This window comes from Elephas maximus, chromosome 6 (assembly GCF_024166365.1).
Source record: "Elephas maximus indicus isolate mEleMax1 chromosome 6, mEleMax1 primary haplotype, whole genome shotgun sequence".
NCBI lineage: Eukaryota > Metazoa > Chordata > Mammalia > Proboscidea > Elephantidae > Elephas > Elephas maximus.
The window spans coordinates 71,382,367-71,402,399 of NC_064824.1; the positions used below are offsets into that span (position 1 = coordinate 71,382,367).

Genomic DNA, 20,033 nt, shown 5'->3' on the forward strand with positions numbered 1-20,033 from the left:
CAATCCAAGAGTTGAGGCAAAAAGCAGACAAAAATGAGGAAAAAATAGACATATTTATGGAAAAGGCAAACAAATTCACGGAAAATACAGACAAGATTTGATAAGTTCATGCAAGAAAGTCAAGCAGGGAAGGAGGATAAGGCATAAGGATGAAGTTTAAAGTGTGGTCAGGAAAGGCCTCACTGGTAAGGTGACAGTTGCGCAAAGCTGAAGAAGGTGAGGGACTCTCTGTGAGCTGATTTTGAGATCTGTGCACTTTATGTAAAAATGTAGACCTTGTCTCACATTGAAGAATAATTAACAACAAATTGAGGACATTTTTCTTAGTTTACATATCAATCTCTTTGGCTATGTATAAAGTTTCAATGCATTGATAAAAGCAACCATATAGAAGTAAAAGAGAAAAGTAGTAGGGCTCTGTACCTAGTCCTAGGTTTACTATTAACTAGGTAATATTTCCTTAATCCCTTCACTGCTGCTATTTTCCTCACCAATATTCCAGAGATGACCGTAGCTCAGTACTCTACCATGAAGAAACTGCTTAGGGTACAGCAGAACTGCAGACATCAGTGATGAGCCTGAAATTGTTGTCCACCTAGAATTGGACTATAGATCATCACCATATGGCATTGGCTATTTTACTTTCTGTTTCAAATCAGTATCCTTCCAGTGGGTTGATAATGTTAAAACACCCCTGAAATCTGAATCATATAATCAGCATTTTAGGCTGTTCTTACGCTGTAGAAGATGGTGCGTGCCTTCGAGCCAGTTCCAACTCATAGTGACCGTATGTGACAGAGTAGAACTGTCCCATAGGGTTTTCTAGGCTGTGTTCATTACGGAGAAAGAACCCTGGTGGCAGTGGTCAAGAGCTCAGCTGCTAACAAAAGGTTGGCAGTTCAAATCCACCAGCCGTTCCTTGGAAACCTTATGGGGCAGTTCTACTCTGTCGTATAGGATCACTATGAGTCGGACTGAACTCAATGTCAGTGGGTTTTTTTTTTTTTGGGGGGGGGGGCGGCAGTATTCTTTATGTGAGCAGATCACCAGGTCTTTTCTCTCATGGAGTAGCTGTGGGTTCAAACCACCAACCTTTGGTTAGCTGTTGAGCACATAACCATTGAGCCACCACGGCTCTTTTAGAAGACATTAAAGGAAAAAAATTTTTTTTTAAGACATTAGATTCCATTAATTGTATTAATTTAAAAAAAATATTTATTAGCCATCTGCAGAATTTCTAATGATGACATTAATTGTGCAGTCTCTAATTTGCTCTTCAGATCAGTTTTTGAAATGGCAAATTATTGGCGTTGGATTTATTTCCAATCACTTGTTAAAGAAACAGTGAGAAATTTAAAGACCCAGAATGAGCATGGAAAGCCTAAATTGTGCTACTAATTCTCAGAGACACACAACTGAAAGTGTGACCACTGTTTCATTTTTTTTTCACATACAGTTGATCATATACAAGTTGATGACACTTCCCTAGTGGCTCTCAAGTAGGGTATTGTTGTCACCTAACTGTGTTTTGCGATTGCTGAGGCGAGGGCATGTTTTTGGTTGTCACAGTGATTGGAGGCATTTAGTGCCCAGTGCCAGCAATGGTAATGTCCTGCATGACAGGGACAGGCCCACACCACAGAAAAGTCATCCAGAGTGCCAATAGCAGGTCCCTTCCCCATAGAAAAACATGCTAAACCTGGCAGTTTTACAATTCTACATCTAAACTCTCCCCCCTCCCCAAACAGAATTACCCAAGTGAAAAGATGCATTTTCAGAATTATAACTACCACACAATCTGAATTCTGTATGTTTGTGGCATTTATCTTCCATCACCTCTTGTGGAAATGGTTTACGTCCTTTTAAGAATGCTGGTGGAAATTTTATGAAGCAAGTAAATTCAACTTCAGTCACTCCCCTATTACCTGATTCCACAATAAGTGAAAAGAAAAACCTCCTTGAAGTAGCTACAATTCTGCACAGTAGCCAGGTTAATTTAAAAGGACCCATTTCCTAACAGTCTTTTTATTTTTTAGCAAAATCACATTTTTCTTATTTTCCGTAAATAACTAACGGGAAGAAGTTGAAAGCACACAGCACACTTGTTTTTGATGCTCTGGAAATGCTGAGAGCCATTTTGTAGCCAGTGACCTTTAACATGCTGTAGATTTTGATCCCCATTAAAATCAAGGAATTGGGTACTTAGGAGAGATCTTAGAAAAATTTCTCATAGCATTATGATGTACATAACTTCATTTTTTCAGAGTTTTTGTTAGAGTGGTAAGAGTTTTATGAAAGGTAATTTTAAAATTTATCCTGAGTTAAATATTGATACATTTTTTGATTCTTGATGCGCTAGATTTGTTCAGCCTTTTAAAACTAGTGGAGTCTCATCACACCACATATATAATAGAACATGATTTTCCTATAATCAGGCACCTTTTGCTGCTTTTAATAAGACTGGTTTTATTTGTTTAGACTTTCAGCATTGCCAGCGAGAAGCATCTCTCCTATTCTTATGATTGTAGCCTAGCCTCATAGTTCTAGATGCAGCAATTCTGTGATGAAAAATGAGAGTCTACCAGGGAAATCTGGTGGACTAGACACGTTTCCTCAGATTCCAGCTTAGTTCGCACTCCACTGCCTCTGAGGAGCTTTGTGGCATGTGATCATTTATTTTAAAACTAGAGTTTCAAGCACCTATATTGTTTTGTATCCTGTGCAGGATAGTGTATCTTTTAATGTCAGATATGATACACTGCACATACTGCTTTTACACTCTTTAAAAAATTTTGTACTAAATAATAGAAAATATTTATATTCTTTGAGTGTGAGCTTTGACTGGATGGCATTGTCACCTTATTATTTTTAACAAAATCCTTCTCTCAGTTATTCTGTTGCAATGTTATTCTCAGCAAGTCCTATGCCAAGTATCTTGTATAATGTTTGTATGGAAGATTACACTTTACTTTTGTGTGGTAACACTACTGAGTTATTGACTACATAGTTGGAATTTGATATTCCAGCACCAAGTCCGCAATGTATTCAGAAATCCAAGTTGGCGTCATACATTTCATTTTGATGTGAACTTTTCTTTGCTTTCCATTGTTCTAAGACTCCATTTTGCAATAAACATTTTGACAGTAAATCCCTTTGTTATGTGTTGCTGTGTATATAAGATCTTTGTTAGATTAGATTCCCAACATCCTCTGAAGGGATCATTGTCACACGCATGCACGTGAGTGCTAGCTTTTCTCTCCTGAAGTCAGTTGAAGTGTAAATAATGAATTTGTAAAGTGATGGGGCAGTCACAAGATTTTTTTTTTTTTTAATCCCCAAAGAGAGACAGACAGGCTTAGAACTCACCCTACAGCAGATATAGTGATATATTAACAAGGTACAGAAAACAAAGGAAATGGTAACCCACTGTGTGCCTGGAGATCATTAGCTCTCATCCCCCACCTTGCCAAATTCAAACCATCTGGAAGCAGAGCTGGCCTTCAGCCTTACCCCCCCCATCTTTGCAAGCAACGTGCAAAGAATCCTGCTGCAGCAAGTAGCAAACTGTCTCCCAAGCCTTTCCCTTAGCATTGTATTGGTGAGCCATCCGCAGAGCACAAGAGATCCCCTCTCCTCTCCTTTTGACATTAGAACCAAAGATGTTGGTCTTGATTAGTCATTTCACCAACACCCGTTATTCTATTCGAGAAATACTTATTTCTCAATTTTGTTTAGCACAACATTTGGGAATTGTATAAAACTCAAAACACTACACATCCCCCCACTCCCTATAAAAGCCAGGCTTGATGCGAGAAAATATTTCTGCAACTCAGTCTGTTGTTTCTTGAGCTAATCAAAAAAGTTCCTTGTTTCACATTTGTTTCTGTGATAGGAGAAGGGAATGACGTGTCTCTGCAGCTGTACCCAGCTGCCCTGGGAAGAAATAAAATTTGTCTTGCATTTTCTTTGATCAAGTTCAGCTTTAGATTCTAGTCCTCAAGCCATTTTCCTTTCCTCGTTACTAAAGCAGGTGAGTGTATTTGGCAATTCCTACATATATCAAGTGTTTCAGAGAAGGAAACAGGCAACATTTGAGGGAGATAAAGCACAGGGGGGTATAAATATATATATGCAGTAGTAGAGCTGTAACTGTATGCCTCATATATATCTATGTATGTATATATATAACGTGTGTATACATATATAAAATAGTAGAGCTCTAAGTGTACACTTTATGCCCTTGAAACTTTTTTACAACACTCAAACTGTACACATGTTTATTTTAACCTGTGGATTTTTAAAACATTATTTTTCTTGGTCCTCCAGACTCTGCCTCAGTTCCTCTTTTTCCTCTGACATGAACAGCCCTGCATCCTGTGCTCCAGTTGGGTGAGCGTGCCACGCCTATCCTTCCTGTCCCCCTGGCCCCAACAGCCCCAGTTTCTTCCTTGTTGCTTCTCTTCATCTGGAATCACCACACATCTCCCTGCCTTGCAGTGCCTAGCTCAAGCCACTATGCCTTCCATTCCCCCCTCTCTTATTTTATGAAGCCCTCAATGAATAAGTCACTCTTTTCTCTAGTATACCCACAAACCTTAAACTCTATACCAGAGAATTCAGCATTTTAATAAGTGTATCCTTCAATTCCTTCAACACAAATATACACCAGGTGTTGTATGCCAGGCACTTTGCTAGCCACTGAGTAAACCAAGATGAAGATGGCCTTGGACACTCCATGTATAATTCATATCTGTGTCATTCCAATTAAATTAAAAGATCCTTGAAGGCAGGGGCCATGCAGGGTTTTGAGCATGTGAATACACAGCATAAATAAATGCAGAAAATCCTGATCAAAAGAGGGAAAAATGCAGAAAAGATTTTCAAGTTCTCATAGACGCCAGACTTCCTGGAGCCATGGAGGGTGGATGAACCCCTGAAACTGTTTCCCTGAGATCGTTAAACCTTAAACCAAAAATATCCCCTGAAGCTTTCTTAAAACAAACAATAGTTGAGCTTAACTAGTAAAGAATGTCTGCCTTAAGCATTATGCTCTTCTTAAGAATTATCTATATGGAATCAAATTGACAACAACAACTTGAAAGATTAGATAGGAACCTTAGGGGGCAGTGAGTTTATGTTAATGAGGGAGGAACAACTCAGAAAAGGAGAGTGAGAACAGTTGCACCAGTCGAAGAATGTAATCAGTGTCACTAAATTGTACATGTAGAAAAGATTGAACTGGTAAATGTTTTGCTATGTATATTCTCAACAACAACAAAATAAAATTATTTTTTTAAAAAAGAATAAATACCTGCAGATTAGAAGGATGAACTCACCTACCCTCTGATTTTTACATAAGTAGTAAAAATAACGAAAGTCAACTTCTTTTTGTAACTCACCCACAAAAAGCATTATTTGTAACAGATGTTAAGTAAGACTTTCCCATGTCATCTCATGAGCAATGCCAGCATTTTGGAAGTTAAAGATAATGGCTATAACTTTCACCAAAAACACAATGAAATATTAAATAAAGATAATGGCTATACCAAACTCTAATTCAGCTCATAAGACACAGATTCTTTCAAATTACATAGCATTTATTATTTAGTCCACGGCCATGGGCCAATATATTGAAATGAGCAGCTCTTCAGCTCTGAAAATGAAGCAGGCTGCCATCCCCTGCAAACGTGTTCATTCACGCTTGTGCTCTTGACTGGGGAGGTATCTTAGTCTGTTTCATTTACAGCAGTTCTGCAACCTCGGTTCCTTAGGACAAATCCAGTTTCACATGTCCTTCTTTTTCCATGGGTCCTAACATTTAGTTTTAAAAATATAATGCTAGGGAAATATTTGGCTAGACACTTAGAAGTTCTCCCTGTGAGGTTAAGCATAAGTCATCTAGTTTCTGAGCGATTGCTTTGGAATTTTCACTAATAATCATCCAATCCTCGTTTGGCTGAGAATTCAGAGGAAGGTTCTGGTAGCTGACAAATGTCAGAAACTTCTTGGCTGCCAGGGCCCTGTTGTGGGATGTAAAGCCACTCTTGGTGATTTCTTGAGATCTTTTTGCTTGAGACTTTCTTCATATGAGTCTCCAAATAACGTATATCATGTGTGGATCAATTTCTAAGACTGGTTAAGGTACTAAAAACTACAATTTGCGTTAAAACTTAGTATACTCATACAATGAAGACAAAGGTGAATTCAGCTTGGATAGCAGCTTTGGGGTCTTAAACCCTTCATGTTTTGTGGTGCTAGATTCCTAAGAATAGATGTGTTACGGACATTTAGTTCCTCTTTCTGATTGATTGTATTCTGAGAACTATAACCATGTCTAACGTGAAGGAGAGAAATGGACAAAGAAATAATGATTAAAATAATTTCCAAAAACTCATAAAAATTTTCTGCCTCCTTCCCCAAATCTGAAGCCCCACTGAGAGACAACATGCAATATTGGGGAAAGGATGGACTTTGAAGCCAGGATGACCTGGATTTTAACTCCAGCTGTCCTGCTTTCTAGGTGTTGACTAGGCAAGTTACAAAATCTCCCTTTCCATCTGCTTCCTCTTGGATAAAATGGGGATAATAATACCTATATGGAGAGTTAGGGTTGCAAATTGATGAGGAAATGAATCTATGTCAGTTTGTATCACAGTGCCTGGTTCATGTATATAGTAGAGATTCAATAAAAAATCATTCTTACTAGCTCTTTATGAAGTCAGAATGACACTGGGAAATGAAGAATGCTAACCATCATAAAGATTTCTGTGTCTCTGTAAAAATGCTTCATACTGCCACTCAACTACAGGAACAGAGTATTGTCCAAGGAAAGCAAGAAGGCCACCCTCTGGGTTCCACTCCTAATCACAGTAGAAGGAGCCCTGGTGGCAAAGTGGTTAAGAGCTCAGCTGCTAACCAAAAGGTTGGCAGTTCGAATCCACCGATTGCTCCTTGGAAACCCTATGGGGCAGTTCTGCTCTGTCCTATAGGGTCCGACTATGAGTCGGAATTGACTCAATGGCAACAGGTTTTTTTCTTTTTTTTTGTAATCATAGTGGAAAGCCTGCCTTAAAATTAATGAAGCATCTTCTCTCCCATTACTTTGAAGACGTTGGAATCCATTTCCTCTAAGTGGTTTGCGTAAGCCATGTGTGAGAACCCAGTGTGGTCATCTGTCAGATCCAGTCCCCTGGGGAAAGTTAGGGAAAGGTTGAGATTGTTCATAGGTTGCAGCATCAGTTGACTAGCTCTCAAGCTGATGGCTTATGCAATAATTATTCATTGAGTGTCTACTCTGTCATGTACTAACAAGAAAATGCCCCAATGTGCAAAGTCCCTACTGAAACTGCTGACAACATACGATGAATTGTTACTGACTTCTGTGGTCACAACCCTTGTATGCACTGAGGAATTCCTCTTAAAGTCAGGAAAATTGTTCTTGATTCAACCTAACCTATAGGAGGAGCCAAGCCAGAGCAGCACCTGAGAGCTAAAAGAGTGAGGCAAAGGGATAAACCAAAAAGACAATGATAATACTATCTTTGTTTCATTTCATTCGTATTTCCTACGCAGCTGCTGCCTTCCTTTGAGATTGGTGCATGGACGGAAGACGATGTGGTAAGCTGCTTCTATTAATGCCACATTTGACCTGGGCAGGTATTTCATAAATTTTCCACAAGTTTGAAACTGCAGTTAGAGGGGTTTGGGCCTTAGAAAAGTCTAACTATAGAATCCGACAAGTTCCAATTTTTTCTTTTAATGCGTTAACAATTTAAAATAAAACCTCAAGAGCAAAGCAAGTACCTCTTCAAATCTTACAAGAGGCTCCCACCTCCCTATTTCCTCTGATAGGTATTCCAGATACAAAAATGAATGTCAGTGACAAAATTAAGAGGGTGACCCAGGATTCTAAGAGAACATACTTAGAAAAAAAAAAAATTAGACTATCTTACATTTTCCTAAAATGGCAGGGGTGGAACTGAACAGTGGAGAAAGATCTGGTAAAGGCAGTGCTAGGCTAGGACGCCGCTGAGCTGGATTTCCTTCCTGCCTTAGGCCTGTTCAGAAAGTGACAGGTTAGATTGGTTGGCTTTACCCTGGTCTTCCTAGAGAGTGAACACAAGCTCTCCCAGACATTGTTTGCCCCCGTAGTCAGAGAAAACCAGTTGCCGCTGAGCAGCCCCATGTGTGTCAGAGTAGAACTGTGCTCCACAGGATTTTCAATGGCTGGTTTTTTGGAAGTAGATCACCAGGCCTCTCTTCTGAGGTACCTCTAGGTGGATTTGAGGAGCCAATCTTACAGTTATCTGTCGAGTGCATTAAGCATTTGCACCACCCAGAGAGGCCCCACATTTTTAAGAGGATATGGATTGCTAGTTAAGTCCAAAAGAAGCCCTATACCCTACATTTCTATTTTGCCTTTTGTATGCCCACATGTTTCTTTAGTGTCAAAATAGGTATGAGAATTCCTGACCAAAGCCCTCAAGGACTTTTAGGTCTGTGCAGGTCCATTTTACAAGGTAAGGAAGCTCTTACCTAACTCAACTTGATGTCTGGGCATTTCCCTCCCTGCCTTTTGTATTCTCACATAGTAAAACTACTTTCAACATTAGCTAACCTCTTTGGCTTCTAAAGAGTAAGGAGACTTGGCACCAGTTGCCTCTACTTTTTCCCTGTTGTTCACTGATCCCCAATGGCTCTAAATTTCCTGCCAGCCCTGCTTAACGAGGTAAGAGGATGTAGGGTCTCCTTTATTCACAGGCCTGGACATAATCCCCTTATCCCCTTGCAAAGTTGGCCCATCTCATTTTCAAAGAATTTTTTTTTTCAAAGCAGTAAGCTCCAATAGCTATTTTTAGACTTTGCCCTGAGGTTAAGTGGTTTCCAGACCATTTAAATAAAATTCCAGGATCAAAGGCTCCCCAGAGAAGCTGAGGGGCCGGATCTGGTCTCTCTTCTATCTCCTTTACCCCATAACGTGAGAGAATACCAGTAAACATAGGCAAAGTAAGATTCAAGGATTAGGGGATCACTGGGGATAAGTGAGGAAGTCCTTGTTTGGGTGCTAGGGCTCGGAAGTTTCAGAGATTCTTTCCAACCTCCTCATTGTACACAGGAAGCTGCATAATCTGCTTGTCCTGCACCACATGGCCACACTACTCAATGAAAGGTTGGCAGTTCAAACGCACCCAGACATGCCTTGGAAGAAAGGCCTGGCAATGTGCTTCTGAAAGGTCACAGCCTTGAAAATCCTACGGAACATAGTTCTATTCTGTAACACATAGGGTCAACCTGGGTTGGAATTGACTAGAAGGCAACTTGTTTGTTTTTTCAGGAGAGCTACATGACTACCTCATGACCAGGCCTAAAATAGAGGCCATATTCTATCCATTTGTCTGTCCACTGCAGTGTGGTCCCTGTTACTTATACAATTACTGGGTGAACGAGTGCCCCTCCACAAACCAGGTGACCACCATCACATAAATGGAGAATAACCATAAGAACCTTTTGAAGGGATTTTTGTTTCTCTCCTAAATAAGGAGGAAAGTGCCAACGGTCCCTCAAGTGTCCAAGACCCCCAAAGGAAGAGATATCGCCAGTCTGAAAGCTTGAAGTCTTGAAACTACAAACAGAAAATCTTCCATTTTACCTTTGAGGTTGAGCCAGGGTTATAAATCTTTAATGTATTGAAAACTTTATGTTTTACTGTTAATCCTGCTCTCTGACCATATGTAAGTCTTGAAAACTCTGTATGTCCTCTCTTTCACAGTACTTTTGGCTTCAGCAGGTCGTCAGAAAAGGCAAGTGGAATAACTTACCTTCTGAATTCATGGAGTTAACTTTGTTTTGAACATGGCTTAGTTTAATTCTATTCTGCCTTCTCGTAACTTCCTTCAGGTGATTCTTCAGAGGAGATGATTGTATACCCAAGCTTGTTTAAGGAGAACAACATTACAGGGAAGCGGCTACTGTTTTTGGAGGAAGAAGACTTGAAAGACATGGGTATTGTCTCCAAGGGGCATATCATTCATTTAAAGGTACCTCAGAAGGGAGGATACCCAATCCACACATCTGTATTGAACACCTACTATGTAGCAGATCATGTTTAGATCCTGAGAATAGAAGCAGGGCTGCGCTGGTTGTTCAGGTGCTGAAATACTTTCACACGATGTGGTCGGTCATCACCTGCTGTCCCCACGGGACTCCTCCTCCCTCCTCATAAGCCAACAACCAAAGGATTAATACCTAGCACAGCAAGTGTCACCTGGATACACCTGAATATCACCCTGTGCCCTCATGAAGTTTTAGGTTAGTGGGGAAGACAGATAATAATCATGCAATAATGATAAAATGACACCTGTGAGAAATGCCACCAAGGAGAGGTGGGATTAGGATGAGGAAAGGCTTCTGTGAAGAAGTTACGAAGGACTTGAGAGCTGAAGGACAAGTAGGTGTTAGCCAGGTGAGGGGGGAGGGCTGAATGGACTGGTTGTGGAAAGGCCTTGGTGAAGGAGAAAACACCAGCCACCCAGGAACAGAGGAGGCATCTCCATTTAATGCTAGAGCAGTCAGGTACTTATTAGAAATTGCTAAGGACCCTGAAAGCTGCCCATGGCCTGAGTGAAACCTACCTCAATAACCTACAATCATGGGAATTTCGCTAAATTTGCAATCTTGGTAATTTTGAACTGGAACAAACACCACCATTCATGTATGCTGATCCCTCATTTACTCAGGAAATTCTAACATTTCCCCCAAAACTTCAGTCTTGGATCGCTTCAAGGCTAACCTCTGATTCTGTTGTTGTTTTTGCAGTTTAGCAACCAGATCTGCTTTTTTGTTTGTTTGGATGTTTTGTAGTTACACAAACCAAATAAGAATTGTTGGCATCTGTGTGGACATTGTTATTAATCAGAGTTCTTTTTCAAGTGGGATCTTAGGATAAGAATTAGGTTTGCTCCCCAAATCTTCCCTCACCTTCAGGTTGGGTAGATGGAGGTGTGTGCACAGGTTAGAAAGAAGAGACACAGAACAAAGGAAGAAATGTAGAAAAAGCGGCCTCCTTTCCTAATCCACATCTAACCTCAACCACATGCCAACTAATTTTCCGTTTACCTCAGTTAAAACCAGAAAGCCAAACCCACTGCCGTTGAGTCAATTCCAACTCATAGCCACCCTCGATGAGAGGAATTGACACAATAGCTGTAACAATGGGCCCAGATACCAATGATCACGAGGATGACGCGAGACCAGAGAACGTTCTGTTCTGTTATACGTAAGGTCGCCATGAGTCAGAGCCAACTCCACGGCAGCTAACGACAGCAAGGAATTGGCCAATGAAAGCAAATCCTGGGACAATCAAAGTGTCCTCTCTGTGGTGGTTGGTATCATTAGGGCAGGCAATGGCCAAATTGTTTATTGTTCAACACATTCCACTGAACGCCTACCAGCTGCAAGACAAAGGAGAATCCTGTCCTTAAGGAATTTACATCCCAGAGAAGAGATCAAACATGTCCATACAACTTCTCATAATATGGAGTGTCTTGGCACCTCAGAGGAGCTGCTGGAGGGCAGGAAGGGATGGAGAGGGAACGCTTCCTGGAGTGGGTGGCCCTTAAGCTGGGTCTTGGAGGAATGACCAAATTTGTAATGCAGACCAGAGAGGGAAAGGAAAGAATATTAATCTTGGCAGAGGGAATAAGGTGTTAAGAGAGAAACAGAAGAGAACCTAACGGGCAGAAGAGATTGGCTCTGATAGAGGAACAGTGAGCCGGGCTGCCTGATGGAAGCCTAGCTGTGGAGTGTAAATCAGGACAGAGGCCTAAAGGGGAAGAGGGTGGGGCCAAATCACACACACAGCTACAACATCAGGCCAGGATCTGGGATTTTAACAGCTGTGCAGGGTGTTGCAGTGCGGAGTGGTGTCATGTTTAATACTTTGCTTCTGAAACTTATAAAGTGGATTGGAAAAGTGAGGCTGGGTTTTAACTGACCAGTTAGGAGACTATATTAAAAAAAAAAAAAAAATGTTGCTGTCCAGTCGATTCTGACTCACAGTGACCCTATAGGATAGAGTAGAACTGCCCCATAGGGTTTCCAAGGAGCGGCTGGCAGATTCAAACTGCTAACCTTTTGGTTAGCAGCCGCGATCTTAACCACTGCGCCACCAGAGCTCCGATTATAATATAGAGAGTATTTCTGCAAATGAGCATCATGGAAACTCGCCCCGGAAGGGTCCTACATATACCCTTGGGGCATTTAGGATAAATAACATTTCAAGCCGGACCTTTGGGGAGAGCGGAAGAGGACTTTCAAACTATAGGAGCCCTCCCGGTGCTCTTCAGAACTGTTTCTCACACACATACACACACAACCAGACTGTGAGAATGTGTCCTTCCTTCTCTGCCCTTTCACGAAGGACAGCATAATCACCATTGTTCACCTCAAAAAGCCTCTGAGCCCTTAGGTGGTAGATCATAAAGCTGGACATTGGAACAGGATTTCCACCTGTCCTTTCACTATTTGGTTGTCCTTTTAAGCCTGACTGTGGCTCGTTCTCCCCCGTGCCTGGAAGCCTTCACGTGGAGGAGCCAGGTATAAGGAATAGGATTAAACGTCCAATATGTGTTTATTACATTGTCAAGTGTCAACAGCTTCCATTTTGCTTTATAAAAAAAAAAATGCATCTAATTTTTCTCACACTGGTACTTTTTACTCCCTATATGACATGTTTGGTTCACAAAAAAAAGCTGAATTAGACCTGGTAAGTATTTTTTTTAAAAAAATCATAGTTTAAATTGTCCTCCTTTCTCTACAATTTCTTTGTGCTTGTTTGGGGGAGGGAGTGTCAGACACATATCCATAGACGAGCCCTTACGAAACAATGCAGTAAACCTTCTAGTGAGATTTTAGCCTTAGTGAAAGTCTCTGGAGTTCTGTTCATGTCCTTTGTTGTTTTCCCCAGTTACTCCACGTGACAACTGCATTTTGCACGCCAGAACGTTCGCTTGTCATCGACACGCTGCTGGTGTTTGAAGGATGGGTTTACTTATTGCTTAGTCTGAGGTTTAACATCTTTGAAATAGCTTCCTGTTCCATTAAAAAATTACAAACTACCCCCACTACTTTGAACAATTATCAGGTTTATTCTCAATAGATATCCCCAAGATATTTTATGAACTACATAAATAAAGAAGGCCTTTATAAGTGCTTTCTTTGGGTTATAAGTGCCCAATAATTTTAATCCTCTCTTGGTATTATCAGATCATTAACGAATTCATGTGATTTTGTTTTTTACAGTCAGCGATTGAGAAATTAACCCACAATTACCTAAACTTTTTTCACTTTCCACCACTAATTAAGGTAAGTAAGGGTTTTGGCTTACCGAAAGTGTGTTCCTTTTATTCACCTGTGCACCTGCCACATCCACACCTCAATTTGCCAGGGTCGGAAACTCTTGTTTGAAGTGAAGCGTACTCACCTCTGTCCAACAAAAGGCCCTTTGAGTGAAGCTTAGGCTGTGCGTAAGTTGAACACACTTGTGCCCCACAAGTTGAAATATTAACAACACATTCACGATAAGAACGACACACCTCATCTTAGTGGCTCAGAGGTAGACGTGTTAGCATTGCAGGTGACCCTCTCTGGCCTCCCACCTGGCTTCAGGAGATGTTTGTCCAACATGTAAGTCACTGAAGGAACTCACACACCAGGACTCTGGAGTATCACTTGTGTGAAGAGGTGAGGGTTATTGTTTGAATAAAACATAAGTATGTTTAGCATGTTATTTTTGAATATAGTCTAAAAGTATACGACGTACTTTGCTATAAAATCAATAGATCCTTGCAATTAATACACAAAATTCTTCTTATTCACTAACAACTGTGGTTTTCCATCTCTAAGCCCTGGAAGATTGTCATGTCCCTCTGCTTGATCCTCCATGCATATGCCCTAGGAACTGCCTCACTCCTCTTTAGGAATAGCTTGTAAATATCTTGAGTGTTGTGCAAGTCTCAAGGTGGAGCCTCAAATGCATCTCCAGGTGCTAAGCGCATTTCTAGGGTAAAAGTACCCAATGCAAGATGCATTGTGAAAAATGTAAAACCATGACATTGAATTTGTTGTGCATGAGATAAATCATTTGGTAAAGTTCTCAAAGGTGTAATATGTCCTTTCTCTTGCTCTGTGTAATTGTGATTCATAGCTTAATCCCCAATATCTAAAATTTAATGGATTAGGATGGAAAAACTAGTACTAAGAGAATCATCTCTTTTACCTGAGAAGTAAAAATAAAAAACACCATCTAAAATAAATGGCACTTGGTTTTCTGTTTTAGGACTCAGTAGGTAAACCTGAAGAAAATGAGGAAAAAATAGTGAAACTTGAACTTGTTTTTGGTTTTCACCTGAAACCTGGAACTGGCCCACAGGTAAATCACATTTTAAATCCTTTGGATAAATTTCTATCTAATTTACTGTTTTTCTCTTCTGTAACTCCATGGTTTCATATACCCCCCTACCAGCTGGTAACTATGTTCTGAGTAAATCTGTAGGCTTTATAAAATAGAATTTAGCCGAAAGGCTGCCAGCTGTCTCTTTAATCCAATCTAGGAATTTTATTCTCTCGGTCAGCTGAAGAGTCCCGTGTCGGGCCACCCAAACCCACAAGGAAATGCACAGCAAAGTGGGTGGGGTGGGCTGGAGATGGGGGTTGGCTAGCAGAGTGACTGTTTATACTGCTTGGCATCCCAGCTTCCTGAATCCTGTTTCTTATGGAGAATCAGTTTTATGATACCCAGAATGGAACTGTAGGCAATATGGAAACCCACATCATCAGCTCTAAATAGGGTGGCAGGCCATTTAATCAGCACTCATTCAATCAGCTTTCACTTCATGTCATTTTTAGAGTCTAGAAAAATTATTTGGCCTAGGTTACATCTGAATTGGCACCCTGGTGGTACAGTGGTTAAAGCACTCAGCTACTAACCAAAAGGTTGGCAGTTCAAACCCACCAGCCACTTCATAGGCGAAAGATGTGGCAGTCCGCTTCCCTAAAGATTTACAGCCTTGGAAATCCTATGAGGGCAGTTCTACTCTGTCCTATAGTGTCATTATGAGTCAGAATAGACTCGATGGCAATGGGTTTTGGGTGTATGAATTAGAATGGATTGTTACTTTGAATGGTCATAAATGGCTAATAATAATGCTAACTTTTGTTCAGTGACCGCTTACTGTGTACTAGGTGTGCAGTAACGAGATGTAGGTGCTATTTTCCAAATGAGGAAATTGGGGGTCTAAGAGGTTAAACAACTTTTCTGAGGTTACATAGTTAGCAAGTAGCAGAAGAAGGATTTGAACACAGGCCTCTCTGACTCCAGAACCCCAGCTCTTAACTACTGCTACTACTATTAGTAGCTTTTCTTTGTGGAACCAAGGGACTCTGTCAACAGTTATGTGTCCTCACGACCTCTAGCCAGTTGCTCTGGCAGGGCTGGGATAGGCTCAGCTCTCAAGCTGGACCTCCACTAATAAGACCATGCTTATGCCTGGCCATCCCTGAGAACCGGTAGCTAGAAATTGTCTGAAATTGTCACAAGGAATTGAGTTTCACCTGGGGCTTCCAAAGATGCTGTTTCTAGACACCTGACAGGGAGTGTCTTGTCTGCATCGCTACAGATACATTGATGCTTCTGCTGAATGGAACTACCTCCTTTGTTTTCACCCCAGAATTTGGTTGAGTGAAACCTGCTAAGAAGCTGCTCTGAATTCAGGTTTCTTGTATGTGAATTCTTTTCTTTTCCCTCTACGGGTAGATCACTGTCTATTCATTGTTATTGTAAGAAAAAGCAGCTATCAAACTAGGGGCAGCAAAGTAAGTGCTTCTCTCTTCATCAACAACCAAGGGCCCTTCTAACCCTGAGAGTCCTTAGTTGTGGGCACCCCCAAGTTTATCCAATGGTAAACAAATGAGTACTCTTTGTTTAAACATTTTTATGGTTCTTAGTTGGTGAAAGACAGGGGAAAATTTTCCTTAGAAGAGACTTGTCAAGAGAGTTCTCAACCAAGGAAATAATTCTTAATTAATGAATAAAGGATTTATTGGTAGAAACTTAAAAAACATATCTTTTAGTAAAAATCAGAAGCTATAGATGATATTTGAGACCAAATACAAAGGTCTATTAATGGCCATCATTGTGTACACTTCTTGAGTCATAGATTATCAATAAGGCCTTGAGTCTTCACAACTGTTTATATTCTGCTATTGCTTGGTCACCCATCCAGAGTAATAATTCCATTCATTCATTCATTCAGCAGAATTTTACTGAGGACCTACTATATGCCTGGCTCTATGCTAGATGCTCAGAATATAAAATCTAAGGATGCAATCCCTGCTTGCAAGGAACCCACAGCTTATAGGGAGAAATAGATAAGATTAGTGAATGGTAACAGTACAGAGTGATGAATTTTTATACCATGCACATGACTTTAGGGATGCCAACTGGATGAGCATCTGAAGCAGATGAGGAAAAAGGTGAAGGGAGGTCTTGAAGTCTTCTTGGTAGAGGAGATGCTTGCACTAAATTTTGAAAACCACTAGGAATTATTAGGTAGGGACAGGCTATTGAAGGTAAAAGGAACAGTATGTGCAAAAGCTCAGAGTCACAAAGCCAGAAAAATACAGGGAACTCTTCTGTGGAACCTCACAACTCAGCTCCAGCATCATTTCTTGTGGAAAGACTTCACATGGAGCAGATGGAGTAGTGTGATGGGAATTAAGAGAGGTAACTGGAGAGCAGATAATCAGTTGTGTTATAGGCTAAGCTAAGGAGTTTGAAGGTTTTTAAGCAGAGAGTAAACAACCAGATTCATGTTGTTAAAAGTCCTCTCAAAGCGGGAAAAATTGGGAAGAATCCAGGCCAGAATAAGTAGACTAATGAGGAGGAAGTGGAGACAGCCAGGTAAAAAGTGACCAGGAGCTAAGGAGATGGCAGCACCATGGGAGGGACCATGGGTCCAAGGACACAGAGATGGAACTGATAAAACTGTGTCACCACCTGGAGTCCGGGGTGAGTGAGAGGGAGGAGCCAGGATGGGGCCAGGCTTCCAGTGTGGGCACCTGGATAGATGATATCGTAAAGTAGATCAAAAGATGCAAAGTGGCTGTATTGTCAAAATGCTAAAAATATGAAGCAGTGACTGGAATGGTTAATTAAGAAAAGGTTTTTTTTGGAAGGGATCAACTTTGAACTGGGGCATGGAGAGATTGATGGGTATTTGCAAATAGTTTCCTGAATATAGTATTTAAAGCTTCTACTTAAGTACTTCTTTCCAAAAAGCTCCAGATATTTCATAAATGTCATTTCACGTAGACCCTTAGCATTTCTGTGAGATACGTAAGGCACAGTATTATCATTGCTGATTAGGAGACAGACAGCAAGAGAAAGTTTGTGACCAGCCTAGGATTAGCCAGGACAGAACTGATGTTACAAATTATGTCTTTTATCAGTACCTTTGTATTAAAGTGTGCTAGTTCTCACTTTAATGTAGATCCAAGATATCTATAAACATTCATAAAATAGTCTTAGAATAAATTACTGCCTAGTTCTAAACTACCTAGTTATGATATAGCCTATGCCCTCACATTATGGAGTATTTTCTCAGAAATGTACTTTGAATTGAAATTCCAATTCCCCACATGAAAACCTTGTTACCTTGGCCTTTAAAGAACCCTCCATGCTACCCCCCTCCCCCCAAAAAAAAGATTTACTGAAATGCAATTAACTGAGTTCTCATAAATCAACTTTCGAGGAAAGGGGGATGCCTTTATGTCCACCCCCATCTCCATGACTAAGCCTTACAAGAGAAGAATGGAGTTTGGAAGCTCTCTCCAAACCTAAGAGTTTGCATATCAGAGATATTTGCTTGACCATTTGACTCTTTTACAAGTAAAATGAAAGTTGTGTTCTAATGGTAGCCATTGGGAATAATGTAGGACAATGACTTTATCATGAAAATAGTAGCCACGTTTTTCCTTTGCATTTTAAAAGGACCATCAGCTAACTACCCCTTAAAATTGGTATGTCATTTCAGGAACTTGGGAAAAAAACATTCCTACATGGGCCTACTAAGACCAAACAATGAAATTTGATGTTATACACGAAAACACAGATATATGGACAGGGGAAAAAAAACTTTTATTGTTTTTTTTGTTCTAAGAATTCAGATTAAATTATTTTTCTTAGCTTAATTTTATAACCATATGGACTACGGCACAAAAGCAAAATCCCTTACATGGAGTTGATTCGAAGAACCTAAGAAAGCTGTTCACATTTGAGTGTCTGTGCTTACCTCATAGTTAAGTATTGCTGCCGTGGTCCTTTCCCATAAGAAGAAAGAGCACACAAATCTCAGTTTTACTGCCACAGCCCTCTGGACAACCAGGACCTGACCAGATTCCAGCATACATACACTACAAGACTTCTCCTACCAACTAACTGTCCTTTATCCTTTCCTTTTTTAAATAACCTGGCAGAGAAAATATGTTTGGATCAAAGGTTTTGATGGCAACTGAAATAATTAATAACTGAGAGTTTGTTTTACCCATTTACTTGACCTGTGTGCAGCCAGAATGCTCTTCAGAAGCAAGAATGGCAAGAGATTGAAAAGGTAATTTAAAAAACCCCAACAAAAAAAAAGCCCTGGCACTGACAGCTTCACTGGAGAATTCAACTAAACTTTCAGAGAAGAGTTAACACCACTACTGCTAAAGGTATTTCAGAACAGAGAAAAGGATAGAACACTATCAAACGCATTCTGTGAAGCCAGCACAACCCTGATACCAAAACCAGGCAAAGATACCACAAAAAAAAGAAAATTACAGATCAATATCCCTCATGAACATAGATACAAAAATTCTCAACAAAATTCTAGCCAATAGAATTCAACAACATATCAAAAAAAAAAAATCACCATGATCAAGTGGAATTCATACCAGGTATGCAGGGATGGTTCAACATTAGAAAAACTATCAATGTAATCCATCACATAAATAAAACAAAAGACAAGAACCACATGATCTTATTAATTGATGCAGAAAAGGCATTTGACAAAGTTCAACACCCATTCATGATAAAAACTCTCAGCAAAATAGGAATACAAGGGAAATTCCTTAACATAATAAAGGGTATTTATACAAAACCAACAGCCAACCAACATCATCCTAAATGGAGACAGTCTGAAAGCATTCCCCTTGAGAACAGGAACCAGACAAAGATGTCCTTTATCACCACTCTTATCCAACATTGTGCTGGAGGTCCTAGGCAGAGCAATCAGGCTAGAAAAAGAAACAAAGGGCATCCATATTGGTAAGGAAGAAGTAAAAGTATCTCTATTTGCAGATGATATGATCTTATACACCCCAAAGAATCCACAAGAAAACTACTGGAACTAATAGAAGATTTCAGCAAAGTATCAGATACAAGATAAACATACAAAAATTAGTTGGATTCCTCTGCAACAACAAAGAGAACGTCGAAGAAGAAATCACCAAATCAATACCATTTACAGTAGCCCCCAATAAGATAAAATACTTAGGAATAAATTTAACCAGAGATGTAAAAGACCTATACAAAGAAAACTACAAGACACTATTGCAGGAAACCAAAAGAGACCTACGTAAGTGGAAAAACATATCTTGTTCATGGATAGGAAGACTGAACATTGTGAAAATTTCTATTCTACCCAAAGCGAGCTACAGATACAATGCAATCCTGATCCGAATTCCAATTGCACTTTTTAATGTGATGGAGAAACAAATCACCAACTTCATATGAAAAGGGAAGAAGCCCGGATAAGTAAAGCATTACTGAAAAAGAAGAACAAAGTGGGAGACCTCACACGACCTGATTTTAGAATCTATTTTACCACCACGGTAGTCAAAACAGCCTGGTACTTGTACAACAAGAGATACATAGACCAATTGAGAATCCAGACGTAAATTCATCCACCTCTGAGCAGCTAATATTTGTAAAAGGT

General features: G+C 40.1%; 1 protein-coding gene across 4 annotated transcripts in view; it reads left to right on the forward strand.

Annotated features, from left to right (window-relative positions):
• The window catches only part of MAP3K20 (mitogen-activated protein kinase kinase kinase 20), a 212,503-nt gene that overhangs the window by 150,754 nt on the left and 41,716 nt on the right, over window positions 1–20,033 (forward strand). For all 4 annotated transcript variants that reach the window (XM_049887458.1, XM_049887460.1, XM_049887461.1 and 1 more), the window contains exons 12-16: window positions 7,573–7,617; window positions 9,770–9,800; window positions 9,898–10,037; window positions 13,300–13,362; window positions 14,336–14,428. In XM_049887458.1, coding sequence (XP_049743415.1) covers window positions 7,573–7,617; window positions 9,770–9,800; window positions 9,898–10,037; window positions 13,300–13,362; window positions 14,336–14,428 — 372 coding nt within the window. The remainder of the gene's footprint in view (window positions 1–7,572; window positions 7,618–9,769; window positions 9,801–9,897; window positions 10,038–13,299; window positions 13,363–14,335; window positions 14,429–20,033) is intronic.